The 19,390-nt window shown below is 45.0% G+C and overlaps 1 protein-coding gene across 1 annotated transcript in view; it reads right to left on the bottom strand.

The window, feature by feature from the left end:
- RASGEF1C (RasGEF domain family member 1C) overlaps nt 1-19,390 on the bottom strand; it is a 103,744-nt gene that overhangs the window by 17,599 nt on the left and 66,755 nt on the right. The window contains exons 5-11 of the mRNA XM_030212091.1: nt 16,755-16,967; nt 11,278-11,352; nt 3,178-3,273; nt 2,290-2,392; nt 2,111-2,190; nt 1,923-2,018; nt 286-381 (exon numbers count right to left, since the gene is read on the bottom strand). Of these exons, the coding sequence (XP_030067951.1) occupies nt 286-381; nt 1,923-2,018; nt 2,111-2,190; nt 2,290-2,392; nt 3,178-3,273; nt 11,278-11,352; nt 16,755-16,967 (759 nt within the window). The remainder of the gene's footprint in view (nt 1-285; nt 382-1,922; nt 2,019-2,110; nt 2,191-2,289; nt 2,393-3,177; nt 3,274-11,277; nt 11,353-16,754; nt 16,968-19,390) is intronic.

Genomic DNA, 19,390 nt, shown 5'->3' with positions numbered 1-19,390 from the left:
TTTTTAGTTTCCTAAAAATTTTGTGTTGTACTTTGCAAAACTCTGTGTGCACCATTGACTGTGTGACCCATGAGTACAAGCTCCATCCATCTATCTGATAGAATTTCCTAATATGCCAAGGGAACAGCTGACATAACAGGTTGCATAAATTACTTGTGTTTGCTTCGCTGTAAAAAGCTCAGACACGTGAATCTCAACATTCCTTTTCGTAAACCTGAAGAGCTTGCAAGCATTATAGTAAAATGGCTACCTATTACTTTCCATAAGGACATTATCAAATCTTACTTCAAAGTTGACAAATCCATTTGGAAGACGATTAGCGCATCCTTCGTTCAAAAAGTAGATGTCTTTGATCAAGAGGCTGAAGAAGGGAATCACAATCTGTTTAAAAAAAGCAGCAACATTTGTTTATATTGTCTTGGGGTGCAGGGGGACTCCGCTATGACTCACAGACATTTTGGAGGCATCAACAGGAAATGTGATTTTTCTAAAAGCCACAAAGTCAGCAGCTGAACCAAAACTTGGAATTCTTCTCAGACAGTTCATATTAAACCCAAATGGATCACATGCATATGAATAATATCTGTGAGCATTTACTGCAACTCAAGCTAGCTGTGAACCATATAATGCGATGAGCTTCAGTACTTTACCCCACATGAACTCTGAATCTCACAGCAATGCTACTGAAGGACAGGGCTGGTGGGTGCCATAGGCAAACCTTCAGCCTTAACCCCCACCCCCTGAATTAATTTTCAGGTTCCTAGGCCTAGGAATCCCCCTCCAAGATTTTGACTACAATCATGATTACCCTAAAACAATTTTCTAAAATTATATAAGAACACTAGTAAAAAAAACCCGTTTCTGATGCAAATGAAACGGGGGCTAGCAAGGTTTTCTTCAGAGTGTGCATGTGGGAGTGTGTGTGTCCCTGCCCTCTGCCCTCTCTCTCTCTCCCTCCCCCTCCCCCCTCCGAGTCCAGTCCTTCAGTGTTAAGTTTCCTGCTGTACTGTGTTTGTGTTACAGAGAGAGTGAGGGCGTCTCTCTCCCCTCCCCACTCTGAGTCCTTCACTGTTACAGAGAGAGGGATTTCATGCTGTGCTGTTTTCCTTCACTCATGGGAAACCGGATATCTCTGGCGCTTCACACTTCCGCTTCACACTTCCGGCTGGAGGCTTCAGTGGTGCCTTTTAAATATTTTTACTGCTGTAAATTTCTATTGCTTATGTTTAACTTATTCTTGCTATATACTGCCTTGAGTGAATTCCTTCAAAAAGGCGGTAAATAAATCCTAACAAACAAATAAATAAATAAATAAATAAATAAATAAGAGTTGCCCTACTGGGTGGGACCAAAGGTCCATCTCACCCAGTATCCTGTTTCCAACAGTGGCTAATACAGATCACAAGTACCTGGCAGAAACCCCAGGAGTAACAGGATTCAATTCTACCAACCCCCAAGGATGAGCAGTGGCTTTCCCTGGATCTACCTTAATGATTTATGGACTTTTCCCACAAACTAACCTGCCAAACTCCAGCAATAGAAGTATACACAGCATGAAACAAAATCTCAAACCATGTTTCATCAAGGAAGGGGGAAAAATCAGATTCCTTGTCAATCATTTTTAAACAATGACATAGCAAATATTCACATCACAGGCTCAAAAAAACCTTCTGAATTCCAGATTCAATTTTAATAAATACTAAGGGGCCCTGTTATAAAGTGACAGTAGCTGTACCTGACCGCTGCTATTTTTCAGCCGCACTAGAAAGATGCAGCATGCGGGAAACCCACGTACTAATCGTAGCGAAGGCCACTTTCTTGCGTGGCTTCATAAAAGGACCCAAAGCGAGTATTTGGGACTATAGGTATCTCTTATTTGTTTCACTGACCTAGGTCGGTGATGGAGAAATTGTTAGACTTACCTTCTCTCTGTTGCTGTGAGCAGTGAGGGATCGATGAACAGCTCCTCTCAACGCCGTCCTATAGTTATAGAAATTTCCAGTTGGGTCCATTTGATGCTGGTTGGAAAACAAAGACTAAACTTTCAATATTTATTCTTAGTAATTGTAAAAAAAACATTAAAAAATTACAAACAAGTTGTTTTTGTTACCTCAAGTATGAAAAATTTAGCTGTTTTAACTTTTGACCAGGTTTTCTTTAATCTGGAGACAGGACTCATGTTCATACCAGCTAGGTGGGAGGGAGAGAGACGGGGAGAGAAAATCAACTCAGTCACTGGTTTCATGTCCCTATTGTAAAATTGGAATGTACTGTTCAGTGTTTACTTACATATGATGGCCATAAGGGAGTTAAAATTCCCAATGTTAAAGCACTCTCTGGCAACATCAATGAAGAACTCTATCACCTGTGCCCTCAGTTTCTTTTTGGCTGGCTACAAAAACAGATTTTTGCAGTTAAAAAACACACAGGTAAAATTACTTGCAAAGTCTAACGAAAGATTATGTGCATTGAAACAATTTTCCAAAATGATAAACATCATTTTTTTAGTGAAATATTTGTTAATTTGGTCCAGTACTTCCTACTTTCTCTTCCAGCTTAGACAGAAACTCTATTGACATTCTCACCATGAGCATTCATTTGCAAATACCCAGGGACTTTTCCTCTATTTTAATTCTCTCACTATCTCTAGCTAGCCATTGCAGGAATGGCCCTGAGGCAGGAAGCCATACACCTTCTGGCCACTAGGTGTTACCCTTAATAATGAATACTTGTTTCTGCCCTCTACTGACCACCAGGTGTCATTCTTAACAAAGAGTCCTTCTTCTGCCCTCTGCCTTGTTGGGATCTGTGAACACTGCCTCCACAGAATGCAGAAAGCCTGATCCAGGAATTGAACGGAAGACCAACTGTATGCTAGTCCTCTAGCCAGCAGGCTATCCCTATGAAACCTTGCTAAAGCTGCAAATTTAATAGTTTTTATAATGTAGTTTGTAGGAATATGTCTGGTTTCATACAAAAATCATCAAAAATCAATGAACATTGAACTTTAGATTTTTTCTTCAACTGGACCCATGAACCATTCAATTCACATTTAACTCATCAACATATGGTGGGAAAGGTAGTTAGATAAAGAAAAATACATGTCTGTTTTTCATTCTGAAGGCCCTCTCGCCTTCTGGAATATCCCAAATAATGAGGCTCGGTACTTGTGCTTACCATGCAAATCTCAGTAGCCACGAGGTAGCAGAGTCTATTGAACCATTTCACATAAGCTTCCAAGTTACTGGTTTTCTTCTGGTCAGTGAAACAAGGCTATAATAAGCAAAATTAACCAAAGATTACCATTTTCCAGTTGGATATGTGTAGATCGTAAAGAATTTTGATACGCAGAACAATGTTGTGCTTTTGCACCTCCTGTACAGAAAGAATGGAACCAAATAAGCTTAGGACTGTGCTTAGATGGCAACTCCAGTAATCAGGAAGCAAAGCCAGTATAGGGCAGAGCCCTGATCGTGCCTGGACAGATTTGTAAGGGCTGGAGTGGGACTTTGAAGACAACGTCAGAAGTTGGAGGACAAAGCCAGTACCAGGCAGATTTCTATGGTCTGTGCCAGGCAGATTTCTATGGTCTGTGCCCTGAAAATGGCAAGGACCTGGCTTCATCAGTTCTCTCTATAGGAACTGGCATTGATCCTGGAGAAAACTAGACTTGCTTAGGCTATGATGCTCATTCATGGCCTAGTATAGGGCATTAAAATATTATAGCATCAAAATGTTCCTTCTTCTATATCCGAAGACAGAATTTATATGGTCTCAATAGCTCATGTTCTACAAATTCTTTACCTGTTTTTTTTGGTCCAATGAATAATATCACAACACGCATAACACCCAGGGTAATGTAAATCTATTCCATTTTTCAAGTTATAACTCACTTTTCTCATAATGACTCAAAAGTGACTGACATCAAACACACATTTCACAAAGCATAAATTCAATACTTACAAAATGCAATAAAACAGTTCTGATTGCCAAACATCCTACCCACCCACTTTTCTGGTCAATCTTCTCTCCTTGAGGAGCTGATTGATCACTAGCTCTATTCTTTCTTTAACATCCATGAATCCCTCAACAAATGCAAAAATTTACAACAGGAATAACCCTTTCCCACAGAATAGCCCAGTTCCTCAATGCATGCATTCTGTTAAAAAAAAAAAAACCTGCTTCCCGGTTGTACAGAAAGGGCAGAACAAAGGGGCAATTCATGAACTAATTCAATGTTCACTTCACTGTACACTCAACATTTGCAAAATTACGATGCATGCACACTTTACAATGACTTCCAAGACCATTAACTACAAGTTTTTCAATATTGCTTAGGCCTCATTCCAGTCTTAACTAATAAGGCAGTATATAGCCAACCATTTCCACTTTTTTTCATGTCTTTTTATTACTGCTAATGTTATCTTTGTGTTATTCCCATATTTTAGAAGGAGTGGGAAATAGACCAGGTGACCCAGAAACAAACGAGGAGACTTCAATCAATGGTAGAAAGTTTATTGGTGAAGACTCGACACAGTACCATGTTTTGGCCACTTGCCTGCCTCAGGAGTCTTTATATAAAATATATGAAATCATCGAATGGTCAATTAACATTGATGCAAGAAGATTTTGAAATATGGTCTTGAGAAAGACCTTTGTGGAAATTCCGTTGGTTCTGAGTAAAATGAGCTGTTGCAGGCTCCAACTTTGGCTTCATTTGGAGCCGTGACAGTTCATTTTACTCAGCACCAATAGTGCAAGGTACAAACGCCATAAATAAACAAACAAACATATGCCTTTATGGGACTCAAAGTGGGATTACAATTTAAATACATATATATAAACCAAAACCTAGCATTCCTAGGCAGTCATCCATCTAAATATTAACCAGATCCAAAATCAAAACCCATTATCATATCCCCCCATGCAAAGAAAAAACAAAACAAAGCTCCCCCCCACCAAACCAAACCAATACCTGTACTAGTCTCATAAGAACTTCACTGCAATGTTGAAATTAATCAGGCACTGCATCACTTTTATAGTGATGCAACAGGTTTCCATCAGTGGGATTTTTTCCAGTTTATATTGGCTAATGACCACCAGAGGGCAGCAAAATATACTAAATATATTTAAAGCAGAAAAATAAAAACCATGTCCAGTACGTGCACATACAATTATCTGCCCATTTTAAAGCTGCACTTATCATTGTTCTGATTTTGTAGCAGTGAATCTCAGGTTGATCTCAGTTCTTCACCTGAAAATCAATGTTAATATCCTTAGTGGAAACCATTTTTCAGTCTCCATTCTGAGAGGAATTTATCCCTAGAAGTAAAAAGTCAGCAAAGATGCTGTAAGTTATCCCCCTCATTCTATAACCTTAGGGGCTGATATTCAGACCACGGGAGTTATTCTCTATGGACTTAGCTGGGTATTTTTAAATTGGCCAAAGATATCCCAGATTTTCACGTGGCCAAATGTGGTGCTAAACTGGCTTTAAAATAGGCAGATAGTCAGTTATATTGGGCGATATAACCGGCTATCTCCTGGCCTCTAACCAGGGATATTCAGCAGGGGATAGCCGGTTATCCCCTACTGAATATCGGTGGATAGCCGGTTAAGTGCTATTTAACAGTCAGCAGTCATTCTGGGCAGTTAAATAGTGCTGAATATTGAGGGGTTAGTTCCTAATTGTAAAAGTCATTTGGACACTCAAACGATAAAATAGTAATACTCATGCATGAGGCGGTTATAGTTACATATCTAAGTGCAAGTTGGATGCCAAGTGATCTATAACTTTAGAATGCAATTTGCTTAGGGGTCCTTTTACTAAGGCGTGCTGAAAAATGGCCTGCGCTGGTGTAAGCGTGTGTATTGGATGCGCACAGGTCCATTTTTCAGCGCACCTGCATAAAGACTTTTTTTGCTGAAAATAAACATGAGGCAAAATAAAAATCAGTGCACGTCCATTTTGGGCCTGAGACCTTTCCGCCACCCATTGACTTCGCGGTAAGGTCTCACATGTTAACCAGGCAGTAATCGTCAGCACACATACACTGCTGATTACCGCCCGGTTAGCACCACGAGGTAGAAAATAGAAATTATTTTCTGCTGCACGTTTTGCACGTGCGTCAAAATTAGAATTACTGCCCAGGGCACGCGGTAGCAGGGTGGTAGTTCTAATTTGACACATGCTGTCTGCATGTGGGTGCCTATGCGTCTTTGTAGAAGGGGCCCCTTAGTGAGTCTTCCCCTCACCTGTGGGCCTCCCCCTGTACCTGGGATTGTCATCTTCGACTGCCAGGCTAGGAACAGCAGCAGCCACTGAAATAGCTCAGAGTACAGGCCCTCAGAACTTGTGCGCAGTCTCAGGCCCAGGAGAAGTTCCATCCCTGCACTGGTTTGTGTACTAACAAAAAGCCATGATGAGGAAGGAGAGGGATTTCTACTGGGCCCGAAATTGCATGGCTGCTCTGATACCGTGCGTTAAGCTTTCTGTAAGGCAAGGGTTTTCAACCCAGTCCTCAGGACACCCCTAGCCAGTCAGGTTTTCTGGATACCCACAATGAATATGCATGAGATAGATTTGCATACAACGGATGTAGTGATGCATATTCATCTCATGCATATTCATTGTGAGCATCCTAAAAACCTGACTGGTTCGGTGTATCGGGGACTGCGTTCAGAGCTCCTGCTATAAGCTACTATGGCCAGCTTCTGCTGCTCCTGACCCAGTAGCAGTGGCAGGCCTGAATCAGGCTGCAATGGTAACGCTCCAACACCTATCGAATTCTGCCATGGAAGCAGTTGCCTTACAGGCTTATTTTCGAAAGAGATCACCGGCGATCTTCCGACACAAATCGGGAGATGGCTGGCCATCTCCTAAAACCGGCCAAATCGGTATAATGGAAAGCCGATTTTTGGACACACTCGCCGGCATTCCATCGCGGAGGCGGCCAAACTTTAAGGGGGCGTGTCGGCAGGGTAGCGAAGGCGGGACGTGGGCATGCTTACGAGATGGCCAGCTTCAGCTGATAATGGAAAAAAGCATTTGGCCGGTTTTACTTGGTCTATTTATTTTCATGACCAAGTCTCAAAAAGGTGCCCAAACTGACCAGATGACCACCAGAAGGAATCGGGGATGACTTCCCCAGTGGTCACCAACCCCCTCCCACCAAAAAAAAAAACTTTAAAACATTTTTTTGCCAGCCAGCTCCATGACAGCAGTATGCAGGTCCCTGCAGCAGATTTAAAGCCAGTGAATCGGTAAGGGAAGGGCATCAAAACTGTTTTTGCTCATAGCTTTTTTTTTTTTTAGTAGTAACAGTGGGATTTGAACCCACCACCTCTGCATTACAAGACCAGTGATGTAACCACTTGCCCACAGCTCCACTTAGTTGGATGTCCCTCCCTTTTGATTATACCCCTTCAGGTCTCTCTCAGCCAATCACAGCACGTTTAGCTGTCTGTCAGTGGCTGAGAGACCTGGAGGGGCATAATCAAAAGGGAGGGACATCCAAGCAAGTGGTTATATCACTGGTCTTGTAATGCAGAGGTGGCCGGCTCAAATCCCACTACTACTACCAAAAAAGCTGTGAGCAAAAACAGTTTTGATTTTCCCGTTCGAGGAGAAAGACGGCCATTAAGGGAAGTGCACGCCAGGGACTTTTTTTTAATTTGTATGAACTCTTTATTGAACATTTCTCAAAACAGTTTCACAAAATACAGCACTCCAGAACAAGTAAGTCATAACATAACTGATCAGCAAGATCTAAATATCCAGAAGTACCAGTGCACTACGAATGCTGGCCCCTCCCACGGCCAAATGCCTTGGATTTGGCCAGGTTTGAGACAGCCGGTTCCAGTTTTCATTATCGCTGAAAAACAAAGTCGGCCATCTGAAACCCGGTGATCTATAGCATTTGGCCGGCCTCAACCGTATTATCGAAACAAAAGATGGCCGGCCATCTTTTTCAATAATATGGTTTTGGACAGCTCTTTGCGGCGCCGCCAAAATAGATGGCTGGCCATCTATTTGGCTGGTGCCGTTTGATTATGCCCCTCTTAGTTGTTTATGCCTAGATCCAGGCCTGGCTTCGACCATTTTCCTAAGGTGTGTTAAAGTTTACAACTAAATGGACGATTGAAAATTCTCCCCCGATATAGATGTTTTCTGCTGCTTTGTTCAGTGAAGATGATCTGGCCTGTTTTTTTTCTGCATCCTAAACACCATGAGATACAGGCATTAGGACAGGCATTGCATAAATCCAATTTTATTTCTCAAAACGTAAGAGGTTTATTCATCAAAAGGGCTTACAAGAACATTTAGCAAATTCAATAATGCCCTTGGATAAAAATGCATGCAATTCTTTTCAAAGATCAAGCTCCTTTTTTTTTTTGTTTGGCAAATTCCCCAACCACAAAATCATTAACAAGTCTGTAGAAATCCCCGTTTTCTTTTCAAAATGTATTATTTGCAGAAAGATGATTGAAAGGATAGTTTTAGTTAAGCTGGTTACATTCCTGCTCCATTTTTGTTGCTTTACTATCTTGCTGTAAACCCTCTCTGAGGATTACAATGTTCAGCGATAACATTTGCAATCCATAGCTTGGCTTCTTATCACACCTAATGCACAGTGTTTCAGTTATGACAGTTCCATTGTCCACACATAGAAAAGAAAATGTATTGTTAGTCCAATAAAAAAGGTATCATTTTCTTTTCTACGTTTTGATTTAATTCTATTTATTATCTTTAAAAGTGGACCAACACGGCTACTCATTGCCCACACACAAACCATTGTGCTTCTTATGACAAGATTCTACTGTTTTTCCAAAGCAAACCATATTCTGCTGATGTTAATTTTTGGCTTCTCATGATGGGAAAAAGCTGGGTCTTCCATGCTAACCCAACTAGGACTAGGAGTGCACTGGCCAAACTTGGTCGAAGTTGATATTCAAAGGGGCTCTTTTACTAAGGCGCAGAGGTGCCTACGCACACCCAATGCACGCCAATTTGGAACTACTGCCCGGCTACTACAAGCCCCGGGCGGTAATTCCATTTTTTACGCATGCCTGATATGTGCAGCAGAAAATATTATTTATTTTCTACCACGTGGCGTTAATTGGGAGTGTGCGTGCGCTGATGATTATCGCCCAGCTAACGTGTGAGACTTTACTGCTAAGTCAATGGGTGGCGGTAAGGTCTCAGGCCCAAAATGGATGTGCACCAAGTTTTATTTTGCCACACGTCCATTTTTGGGCCCCCCCCCCCCCCCCACAAAAGGCTTTTTTTGCAGGCGCGCTGAAAAACAGACTTGTGCGCGTCCAATGCACACGCCTACAACAGCACAGGCTGTTTTTCAGTGCACCTTTGTAAAAGAACCCGAAAATGATTTACCAAGCCAGAAATGGCTCCTGGCCAGTTAAACTGCCTGTTTGGGGCTAACCGCTAATTTTCAAGGGCACTTAACCGGTTTGTACCACTGAAAATAACCGGTTAGCACCAAACTGATAACCGGCTATTTTGGGGGCGTTTCGAGGGTGAAGTCAGCACTTGGTCAGTTAAATGCCAATATTCAGCACTTAACCGGCCAGATTAACGGCATGAATAGCAGCACATAAAAGTCAGTCCTATCTTTATATTTAAATCTGTTTATTAATTTTACAAAGTGAACATAGAAGTGAACATTTTGCCATACATAAAGAATCTGCAGCAAACTCTTCAATGCAAATCAGAACAATACAGTGCAAGGGCAAAGGGCCTTATCTCTGATAGCCCCATACCTACATCCCCGCCTTCTATAAATGCCCACTATATAAGCACTCCATGCTGCTGATCTTTACTGCTACGCTCAAGCGACCGGTGTAAAAGCTGGATGCGACTCTTAAGAAGGACTGTCATACAGAATTGGGTGCCTGTTAGCAGCTATAGCCCACCGGGCTATAATACCGAGATTTAGAGCAGGTCAAGTTTACCGCACTTTCTCAGAGCAGTGGGAACATTGTCTATCACCCAGCTTACACCGTGATTCTGCACTCCATAGGTTACAAATTTTGAACTTAATACATCCCAATTCCCCCCTCCCTCCCCATCCCACCCCCCACCCTCTCCACCCATTCCTAGGAAGGCACGGCTGAGACGGGAGTAACCGCATTAGACTCTAACAGACCCTGTAGTTGTTAGCTGGAGTTAACAAGCAGACTTCTCCCACGTGGGCTCAGCAATTGTAAATAAGGAGACCAAATCTGAAGGAACTGCCTTCTGCGTTTAACTGATGTTTTGGACTCTCGGGCTTCCCACGAGACCAGGAGGTGGACCTGGTTTCTCCAGTGCCAGTAGGCGGGTGCCTCCGGAGAAGTCCAATACTGCATAATACATTTGCGAGCCACCAAACTCAGTTTCCTACATAGAAGAGTCGCCGGCGCCTTGGTGGGGGCAAAAGCCCTGGGCTGATCTATCAAAAATTGCCTCTCAGTACCCTGGACTTTAACACCTAGTTGTATCAAGAATCCACGAACACGTTGCCAAAATGTCCGCACCATAGGACATTGCCAAAGGGCATGATAAAACGTGCCTGGTCCCCGTCAGTCCTATCTTTATGTGTAACTCATTGCCGGTTAAGCGCTGATTATTGCACACAACCGGCTATGCATTAGCCAGCTCCGGAAACCCGGAAATTCAGTGCCAGTGCCCGGACACAGCCCAGCATTGAATTTCTGGGTTTACTGCTAGCAGCTGAATATTGGACCCACCATTTTGATTACTTTTCTGTGTTATTTAGAGTACTTTTAATTTGCGGTTAGTGTGAGAGGTTTTTTTCGTTTGTTGATTTCTATTTCAGAGGCAATGTTGTCAAAAGTACACCCCTGCTGCTCAGTAGTATGCACTATTGTGCCTACTGATAAATAGGATGCATTATTCACAATACATGGAAAAAAACAATATTTTAGGGATTTTTTTGTTGTTGTTGCTGTCAGTTTGAGTTAAACAACATGAAATGAAACAACCAATATCGTTGGGTTGAGGGACTAACAGTTGCTCTACCCCTTCTCCCTCCAGGGTTCCCTTGACCCCCCCTATACAGCAAATCATTCTTTATTACAAAATACGAGAGTGTTATCTTAGAGGGGTCTTGGTTGCCCACGGGATTCCCATCTACTGAAACAACGCTAGAGCTATTTATTAGGGCACAATTCTTTCCATTTTCTAACAGTCATCACCAAACACCAATCATCCAACCGACCTAACCAATATTTTCTTCTAAAAGTCAAATCACCTACCTTAGTGCTGTCCAAAAGATCTTTATGCACAAAAGCCTGTACAAATTCTTCAGGGCCTATGTGACTCAGCCTCTCCTGTGAAATAAGACATAAGCTTTCAGATTTTTAGGACAGTGTTAAAATGGGTTTGTTTAATTCATTATTTCATAAAATAATGTCTAAGCATTTTATAAAAAATTAATTAACTCTGGCTAATAGGGAAGACACAGACTACAACATATAAGAACATAAAGAGTAGCCATACTGGGTCAGACCAATGGTCCATCTAGCCCAGTACCCTGTTTCCAACAGTGGCCAATCCAGGTCACAAGTACCTGTCAGAAACCCAAATAGTAGCAACATTCCATTTAGAATCTCAAAAAGTAACAAGATTCCAGAATCCCAAATCCAAAGAGTAACAAGATTCCAGAATCCCAAAGAGTAGCAAGATTCTAGAATCCCAAAGCGTAGCAAGATCCCATGCTACCAAGCCCAGGGTATGCAGTGGCTTCCCCATGTCTGTCTCAATAGCAAACTATGGACTTTTCCTACAGGAATTTGTCCAAACCTTTTTAAAACCCAGATACGCTAACCTCTGTTACCACATCCTCCAGCAAAGAGTTCCAGAGCTTAACTATTTATTCAGTGAAAAATAGTTCCTCCTATTTGTTTTTAAAGTATTTCCATGTAACTTCCTTGAGTGTCCCCTGACTACCCACTGGACCACCAGGGATGGATGGTATGGATGGATGAGTGGGTCCAGGAAGGGAGAGGGAGGGGGCTCGTTCTGTGCGTGGGGATGGAGGGAGAAAGGGGTTTGCTCTGTGTATGGTGATGGGGAGGGAGTGGTGGTTTGTTCTGTGCAGGGAGCAGGCCAGGCTGGCCCCTAGTTCCTAGTCTTGACTTTGGCCAAAACCAAAGAAACTGGTTTTGGTTGCTCTCTATTTATCATAGGGATTTTCTTCAGGAGTTACTTGGTGGTATTGAGTATTGGCCTGTTTACCATTGCCTGCTAAAATTGACCCATGGTCCTCAAGTATTAATAAAAGAGCCCTGGCTCTGCACACCCCAAATGCACACATTGAGAGCACCCTCTCCCCACCCATGAGACAAGCAGTGTCTTCAACTAATCTCCGCAGGCCAATGTAAGACTGTGGAGGTAAAATGCTGCAGCCACTACATAATAGCTCAGCCCCTGCAAAATGTGGGAGACACTGGCTACAGAGGCTAAGCTGTACAGACAATGGCAATTTTGGTTTAGGGAATCTGAATGTGCATTTCTAATAATTTTATATTTTGCACAGTACAAGAGGACATTTCTTCCTGAAGTTTCCAGTTCAGGTTTTGTCTGCACATTTGTAATATGTGGTCATTTATTCTGTATTTTGTAAGGCTCTATCCATAGTAACATAGTAAATGATGGCAGATAAAGACCAGTACGGTCCATCCAGTCTGCCCAAAAAGACAAAATCATTTTACATAGTATGTGATACTTTATACCCGAGTTTGATTAAGGAGTTCCCCCCACACGCAAACGAAGCCCTGATCACACTGATACATAAGCCGGAGAAAGATGGGGCGCACCCGGGCTCCTACAGGCCCATCTCCTTGATCAATGTAGACGTAAAAATCTTGGCCCGTATTCTCGCCACACGCCTGGGGCAACTGCTCCCTGAACTGATAGGAGAGGAGCAAGTAGGGTTTGTGAGGAACAGACAAGCTGGAAGTAATGTCAGACACCTCCTGTTGGCGATGGCAAAATGCCAACAAGAACAGAAATCAGCACTGATACTTAGTTTGGACGCCGAAAAGGCATTTGATAACGTAGACTGGGGATATTTATTTGGGCTATTGACCTATATGGCAGTACAGGGATGGTTTGGAGACACATTAAGGGCATTGTATAGCAACCCCCAGGCAGCTGTTCTGGTAAATGGAGTGAGGGGAGACCCCTTTCAGATTCATCAGGGGACTTGGCAGGGGTGCCCACTTTCGCCCCTCCTATTCGTTCTAGCAATGAAGCCTTTGCTCCGCGTTCTGCGGGCGGATGGTGGGGTGAGGGGGGTGACCCTGGCGGGTGGCATGGTTAAGGCTCTGGCATTTGCCGATGATCTACTTGTGATAACTCAAGAGCCTGAACAATCAATACCTAGGATCTTACGGGTGATTGAGGAGTTTGGGACCCTCCCAGGCTACACACTAAACATCCAAAAATCCAAGGCCTTGGAGGTACTGCGGGGAGATAATATAAGGCAAAGGATAAGCCTGCCCATAGAGTGGGAGGAAGAGGCAATAAAGTATCTGGGAGTTAGACAGTGGCGTTCCTAGGGGGGCTGACACCCGGGGCGGATCGCCGATGCGCCCCGCCCCCCGGGTGCAGCGCCCCTCCCCCCGGAACAGCGCGATGCCCCCCCCCCCAGTGAAAGAACCTCCACCCTCCCGGGTGCACGCCGATAGGGGGGGGTGCCGCGCGCCTGCCGGCTCTTCGTTTTCATGCTCCCTCTGCCCCGAAACAGGAAGTAACCTGTTCCGGGGCAAAGGGAGCATGAAAACGAAGAGCTGACAGGCGCACGGCACCCCCCAGCGGCGTGCACCCGGGGCGGACTGCCCCCACCGCCCCCCCCTTGGTACGCCACTGGAGTTAGAATACCTCGAGAACTTTCACAAGTGTATGACCAGAATGTGCGAAAGCTGTTAAATGATATGAAATTGAGCCTGCAAATGTGGCAGGGTTTCCCTATATCACTCCTGGGAAGGATAGCCTTGTACAATATGGTGATAGTGCCCAGATGGCTGTACGTGTTTCAGACCCTGCCTCTATACCTGACCAAGGCAGATGAAAAGCGGCTCAATAAGATCCTGCAGACCTTTTTGTGGGCAAAGAAAAAACTTAGAATAGCGCTGTCCACCCTTCATCTGCCAGTGGCATACAGAGGCTTGGGACTGTTGAATTTGCGTTATATGACGATTGCAAGTGGACTGAGACATTTGAATGATTGGTTAAGGCGGACACAATACTTTACCCCCTCCCTCCTCGAACTGAAAGAGACTGAACAGAGACATATTAGCTACCTGCTACATAGGACCAGTAAAGAAGAGAATTGCTTGCTGGCTACAGCACAGCTTTTGCCGGCAGTGCAGGCGGCGTGGCGCTGGCTCTGCCGACACCACAGATTTATGGCCAGTGCAACTCCATACCTCCCAATTTGCGGCAACCCGGAGTTCCTGCCGGGCCGCACTCAAGCAGCCTTTGCTCGCTGGAGGGATAAAGGGCTGGAGTACTTATTGCAGGCTATAGATGAAGAGGGAAAGACCAAACCTTGGACAACACTCCAGGCCCAGTTCTCTCTGAGCTCATCAGATTGGCTCCAGTACTACCAGCTAAAGCACTATATCACTAGCCTCCCGCAAGAAGCACTGGCAGAAGATGTGCAGGAAGAGCTGGGCTCGGCACTCATTGGGAGCATAACAGAAAGCCCCACTGACGTACTACCACAGGCACTTAAAGGACATGGCAAAAGAACCAGATTTTGAGACACTATCAAGCCGATGGAGTGCGGAGTTGGGGACAGAAGTTACAGCAACAATGATACGGGAACATCTATTTGGATACCACAGGAACATGGACCAAGCGAACTATTGGAACTACAGTTTAAGTTTACAATGAGAGCATATATTCCTCCCAGGCAAGCGTTCCATATGGGACTATCGCTGGACGGAGCATGCCCCAAGTGCAAAGCAGAAGGAGCAACACTGGACCACATGTTTTGGAGCTGCCCACGAGTTGGGACGTTTTGGAAAGCATTGACCTAGCAGATAGCCGCTATCTGGGACATAAACTGGCAAGCAGAAGCCAAGCTCTTATTTGGCCTTCCACGACTGGTTGGTCCCCTACCAAGGGGATGCCGGGCATTTGTCTCACGAGCTATAATGGTGGCAAAGAAAATAATCTTGTTGGCATGGCTGTCGGCGGAGGGCCCCACGTTGCCCCAATGGAGAGGGCAGTTGATCCACCTGCTACGAACTGAGAGAACGAGCCTGAGAGCTCGAAAACCACTAATCATCAAAACCTTTTGGAACTGTTGGACCCCGTTCTGGCTGACACTAACGCCCCATGCCAGGGGACAAATCATGAACTTGTGACACAGATGCCGAAACAAGGAAGACAGAGCATAAGGACTGCGATTGAGACTGTGATGGAGAGTGGGAGGGGGGTTAGGATAGGGGAGGGGAGGGGGGATGGGAGAGAGGGAGGGGGAGAAAATTGTAAAAAGTTACTGGAGAGCAAAGACGTTGAAATTCAGGACTGTGATGTAGGGAAGCGAGCTTTTTGATGCTAACTGACATGTAACGTGCTTACCTGTGGAAGTTACTGTAGCAATACTTGTTAGACAATCAAGCTGCCATAATACCTGATGGAAAGGTTATTATGTGATTTCTCCAATAAAAATTATTGAAATATACCCGAGTTTGATGTGTCCTTGCCATTCTCAGGGCACAGACCGTAGAAGTCTGCCCAGCACTCTTCTTGTACTAAAGGTTCTGAAGCTAACATCGAAGCCCCTTAAAATTTACACTCCAGTCCATCCCTATGTATTCAGTCACGATCAGGGCGCAGACCGTAGAAGTCTGCCCGGCACTATTCCTGTACTAAAAGTTCTGAAGATTCTGGAATCCTAAAGAGTTACAAGATTCCGGATTCCCAAGTAGTAGCAACATTCCATGTAGAACCACAAAGAGTAACATAGTAACATAGTAAATTACAGCAGATAAAGACCTGTACGGTCCATCCAGTCTGCCCAACAAGATAAACTCATTTTACATGGTATGTGATACTTTATGTGTATACCCGAGTTTGATTTGTCCATGCCTTTCTCAGGGCACAGACTGTAGAAGTCTGGCCAGCATTGTTCTTGCACTAAGTTCTGAAGCTAATGTCGAAACCCCTTAAAATTTACACTCTAGCCCATCCCCATGTTTTGCATATGTGACCAAGGTGAGGGATCTTGGTCACAGGTAGAAAGAACAATGGCCAAAGCCAGAAGGATGCTTGGCTGCATAGGAAGAGGAACGGCCAGCAGCAAAATGGAGATCTCTGGTGAGGCCCCATTTAGAGTACTGTGTGCAGTTTTGGAGACTGCATTTTCAAAAAGATATAACCAGGATGGCGTCAGTCCAGGCAGTGGCTACTAAAAATGGTCAGTGGTCTTAAGAACATAAGAGTAGTCATACTGGGTCAGACCAATGGTCCATCTAGCCCAGTATCCTGCTTCCAACAGTGGCCAATCCAGGTCACAAGTACCTGGCAGAAACCCAGGGGGGGGGGGGGGGGCAATGTCATGTCATCAATAATGCACATTAGTGATGACACAGAAAAGAATGCCAGATTATGGGGGTTTTCCTCTATCCTTTCCAGTTAAAAATGACACAACGTGGGATCTGTCATTGGCATTTCTCAAGTCATTTCAAATGAATGCACATCTCTAAGTTTTACTTACCAACTCTACATGCGTTAGCTGCTGTGCAAGGGTGTAAGGGTCGCTGCAGACACTCAGGATGTCCCTTTGAATTGACTGGGGCTTACTTTTAAAGACCACCATTTGGTCAGAGATGGCACCGTTCACTTTCACAGTGCCCTCTTCCCCTTGATTAGGCGATGCCAGCTTTTGATTCAGTGTTTGCAGAAGTTGGTTCAATCTTTCCCAGCACACCTGCTGAATTGAAAGAAAAGATCGCTGCAGTTAATAAAACCTCACTGGGACATGGTTCACTTTTCCCACTAACACCCTGACAGAGGCGTTTACAAAACTGCCCAGGCTGTATGTCCATACAAGCATGGGCGTAGTTTGACTGTTTCATTTGGGGGGGGGGGGGGCAAAGGATGGGGCGGAGCATGTTAGCATATTCATTTGCATATATATATATATATATATATATATATATATATATATATATATACAAATGAATATGCTAATATGGAGGAAGGAAGGAAGGAAAAAAGAGCTGGCTTTTTTGGGGAATAACCATAATGAATATGTATGAGATATCAAGCCAGCTCTTTCTCCCTTCCTTCCTTCTTTCCTCCTTATATGGTGTGTAGCCCCGCCCAGCGCATCCCAGGATGCACTGGGCGGGGCTGGGTGCCGCCATTTTACGGCATCGAAGGAAGAGGAGGGAGGCAGGCTGCGTCCCTCCTCCAACTAAGGTAGGGGGGCCGGGAGGGGGTTCGGGGTTATTTTTACCAGAGATTCAGCGGCAGACAAATCTGGGAGTTGGGGAGTTGGGGTGGGCTGGAGATCCGCCCACCCCTGTAGCTCGCTGGGAGGGAGGGAGGGAAGGGGGGTTGACCGGCAGCGGCGGCGGCCACCGGACCACCAGGGAGTCTTTTTCTGGGGGTTTGGGGAGCTGGAGACCCACCGGAACCTTGGGGGGGGGACCGGAGGTTCGCCGGACCTCCAGCCCCTGTTGCTCGGGGCAGGGGTAGTAAGGGCCTGGTGGTCCCATGGACCTCCAGCCTCTGTGTTTGACAGGTTTGAGATTTTGACAGCCCAGACCTGTCAAACAAGTGTGGGAGGATTGTGCTGAGCGCATGCACAATTCGCCCGCACTTCTACCCCATGATCAGAGATAATTGCGCTGCTTAAATCTGCATGCATTATCTCTGATCATCGGTGCGGTAAAGCCCCGCGCTGTTCCAGCGCTTGTTTAGAGCGCTGTTTGGAACAGCGTAGGGCTTTTGATCATCTGCCTGTAGATGCACATTCTTTATCGGTGGTTCTTAGCACAGTTGCTGATACAGAATACAAACTTAAGTTCACACTTACTCGCTTAACCACGCGCAGGCACTTACGCTGCTGCCTCAATGGTTGGTATAAATGCTGACAACTAACTGTAGGCAGTTAGATGTGTAAATGCTAGTAGTCCATAAACTGCGCCAGGGGTGGAATGAGGGTGGTCTGGTACCCCGCCCAGCCGATGCCGACCCCCCAAGCCGCCATGGCCAATACCCCTGCTGCCCCAGTCCTACCTGAGGGTTTCTGGTGGTCTGGTGGCCTCTGTGGGGGGCATGTTCTTTTCTGCCCACAACGCTGCCACTATTTCCCCACCTTCTGGTGCCACTGAGTTTTCAAAATGGCGGCTGAGACTTCTCACGGTAGTCTCGCAGGTCTCAACAGTCTTGCGTGACTTATTCAGGGAGTCTTGGCCGCCATTTTTAAAATATGGTGGTGCTAGGCGGGGGGGGGGGGGGGTGGAAATAGTGGCAGGACAGCGGGCTGGGCAGGAAAGAATATGTCACCCCATCCCCCCCGCATTGGCCACTAGATCACCAGCGGCACACCTTTCAAGGTAAAACCGGGGAGGGCTGTAGTGTGTGCCAGGCACTCGGGCAGAGCTTCTGCACCCCCTAGAGCCTCTGGGCCTCGGGCACCACCCGGTTGCCAAAATGGTCAGTCCACCCCTGAATTGCGCATGCTATTGCTAGGCACCCCCTGACCTTGCAGTTGCATATGATAGATTTTGCATGTGCAATTTATAGTTTACCAATTAATGACGGTTATACAGATAGGGCTAGATTCTATATAAGGTGCTTTAAAAAACAGTACCAAAAAATCGCCTAGGGGTATCCTATAAACTACGCCTAAATTTTAGTGCGGTTTATAGAATATGCCTAGCGCCTATCCGTGTGACTAAATTTAGTCATGGACAGTTACGCTGAGTAAAACGTGGTGTAAATGTCTACGCCTAAATTAGGCGTAGGCTGGGTGTATTTTATAACAATGTGCACAGTTTTTAGAAATGCCCATGACCCACCCATTCCATGCCCCCTTTTCATCAGCATGCTTTAGAATTTACGTGCACCACTACTGCTTGCACTAACACCCTAAACTGATTGCATAGAAAAAATTCAATGCCAGGAGCCGCGCATGCCCCAACATTGAATATAGACTCCCTAAGCTTCCTAGCTGGAGCAGGTTTGGACAAGTTCCTGGAGGAAAGGTCTATAGTCTGCTATTGAGATAGACATGGGGAAGGCACTGCTTGCCCTGGGATCAGTAGTGTGGAATCTTGCAACTATTTGGGATTCCGAAATCTTGTTACTCTTTGGGGTTCTGGAATCTTGCTACTATTTGGG

This window comes from Microcaecilia unicolor, chromosome 8, assembly GCF_901765095.1.
Source record: "Microcaecilia unicolor chromosome 8, aMicUni1.1, whole genome shotgun sequence".
NCBI classification, from domain to species: domain Eukaryota; kingdom Metazoa; phylum Chordata; class Amphibia; order Gymnophiona; family Siphonopidae; genus Microcaecilia; species Microcaecilia unicolor.
This window is presented reverse-complemented; position numbering and strand designations above follow the sequence as displayed.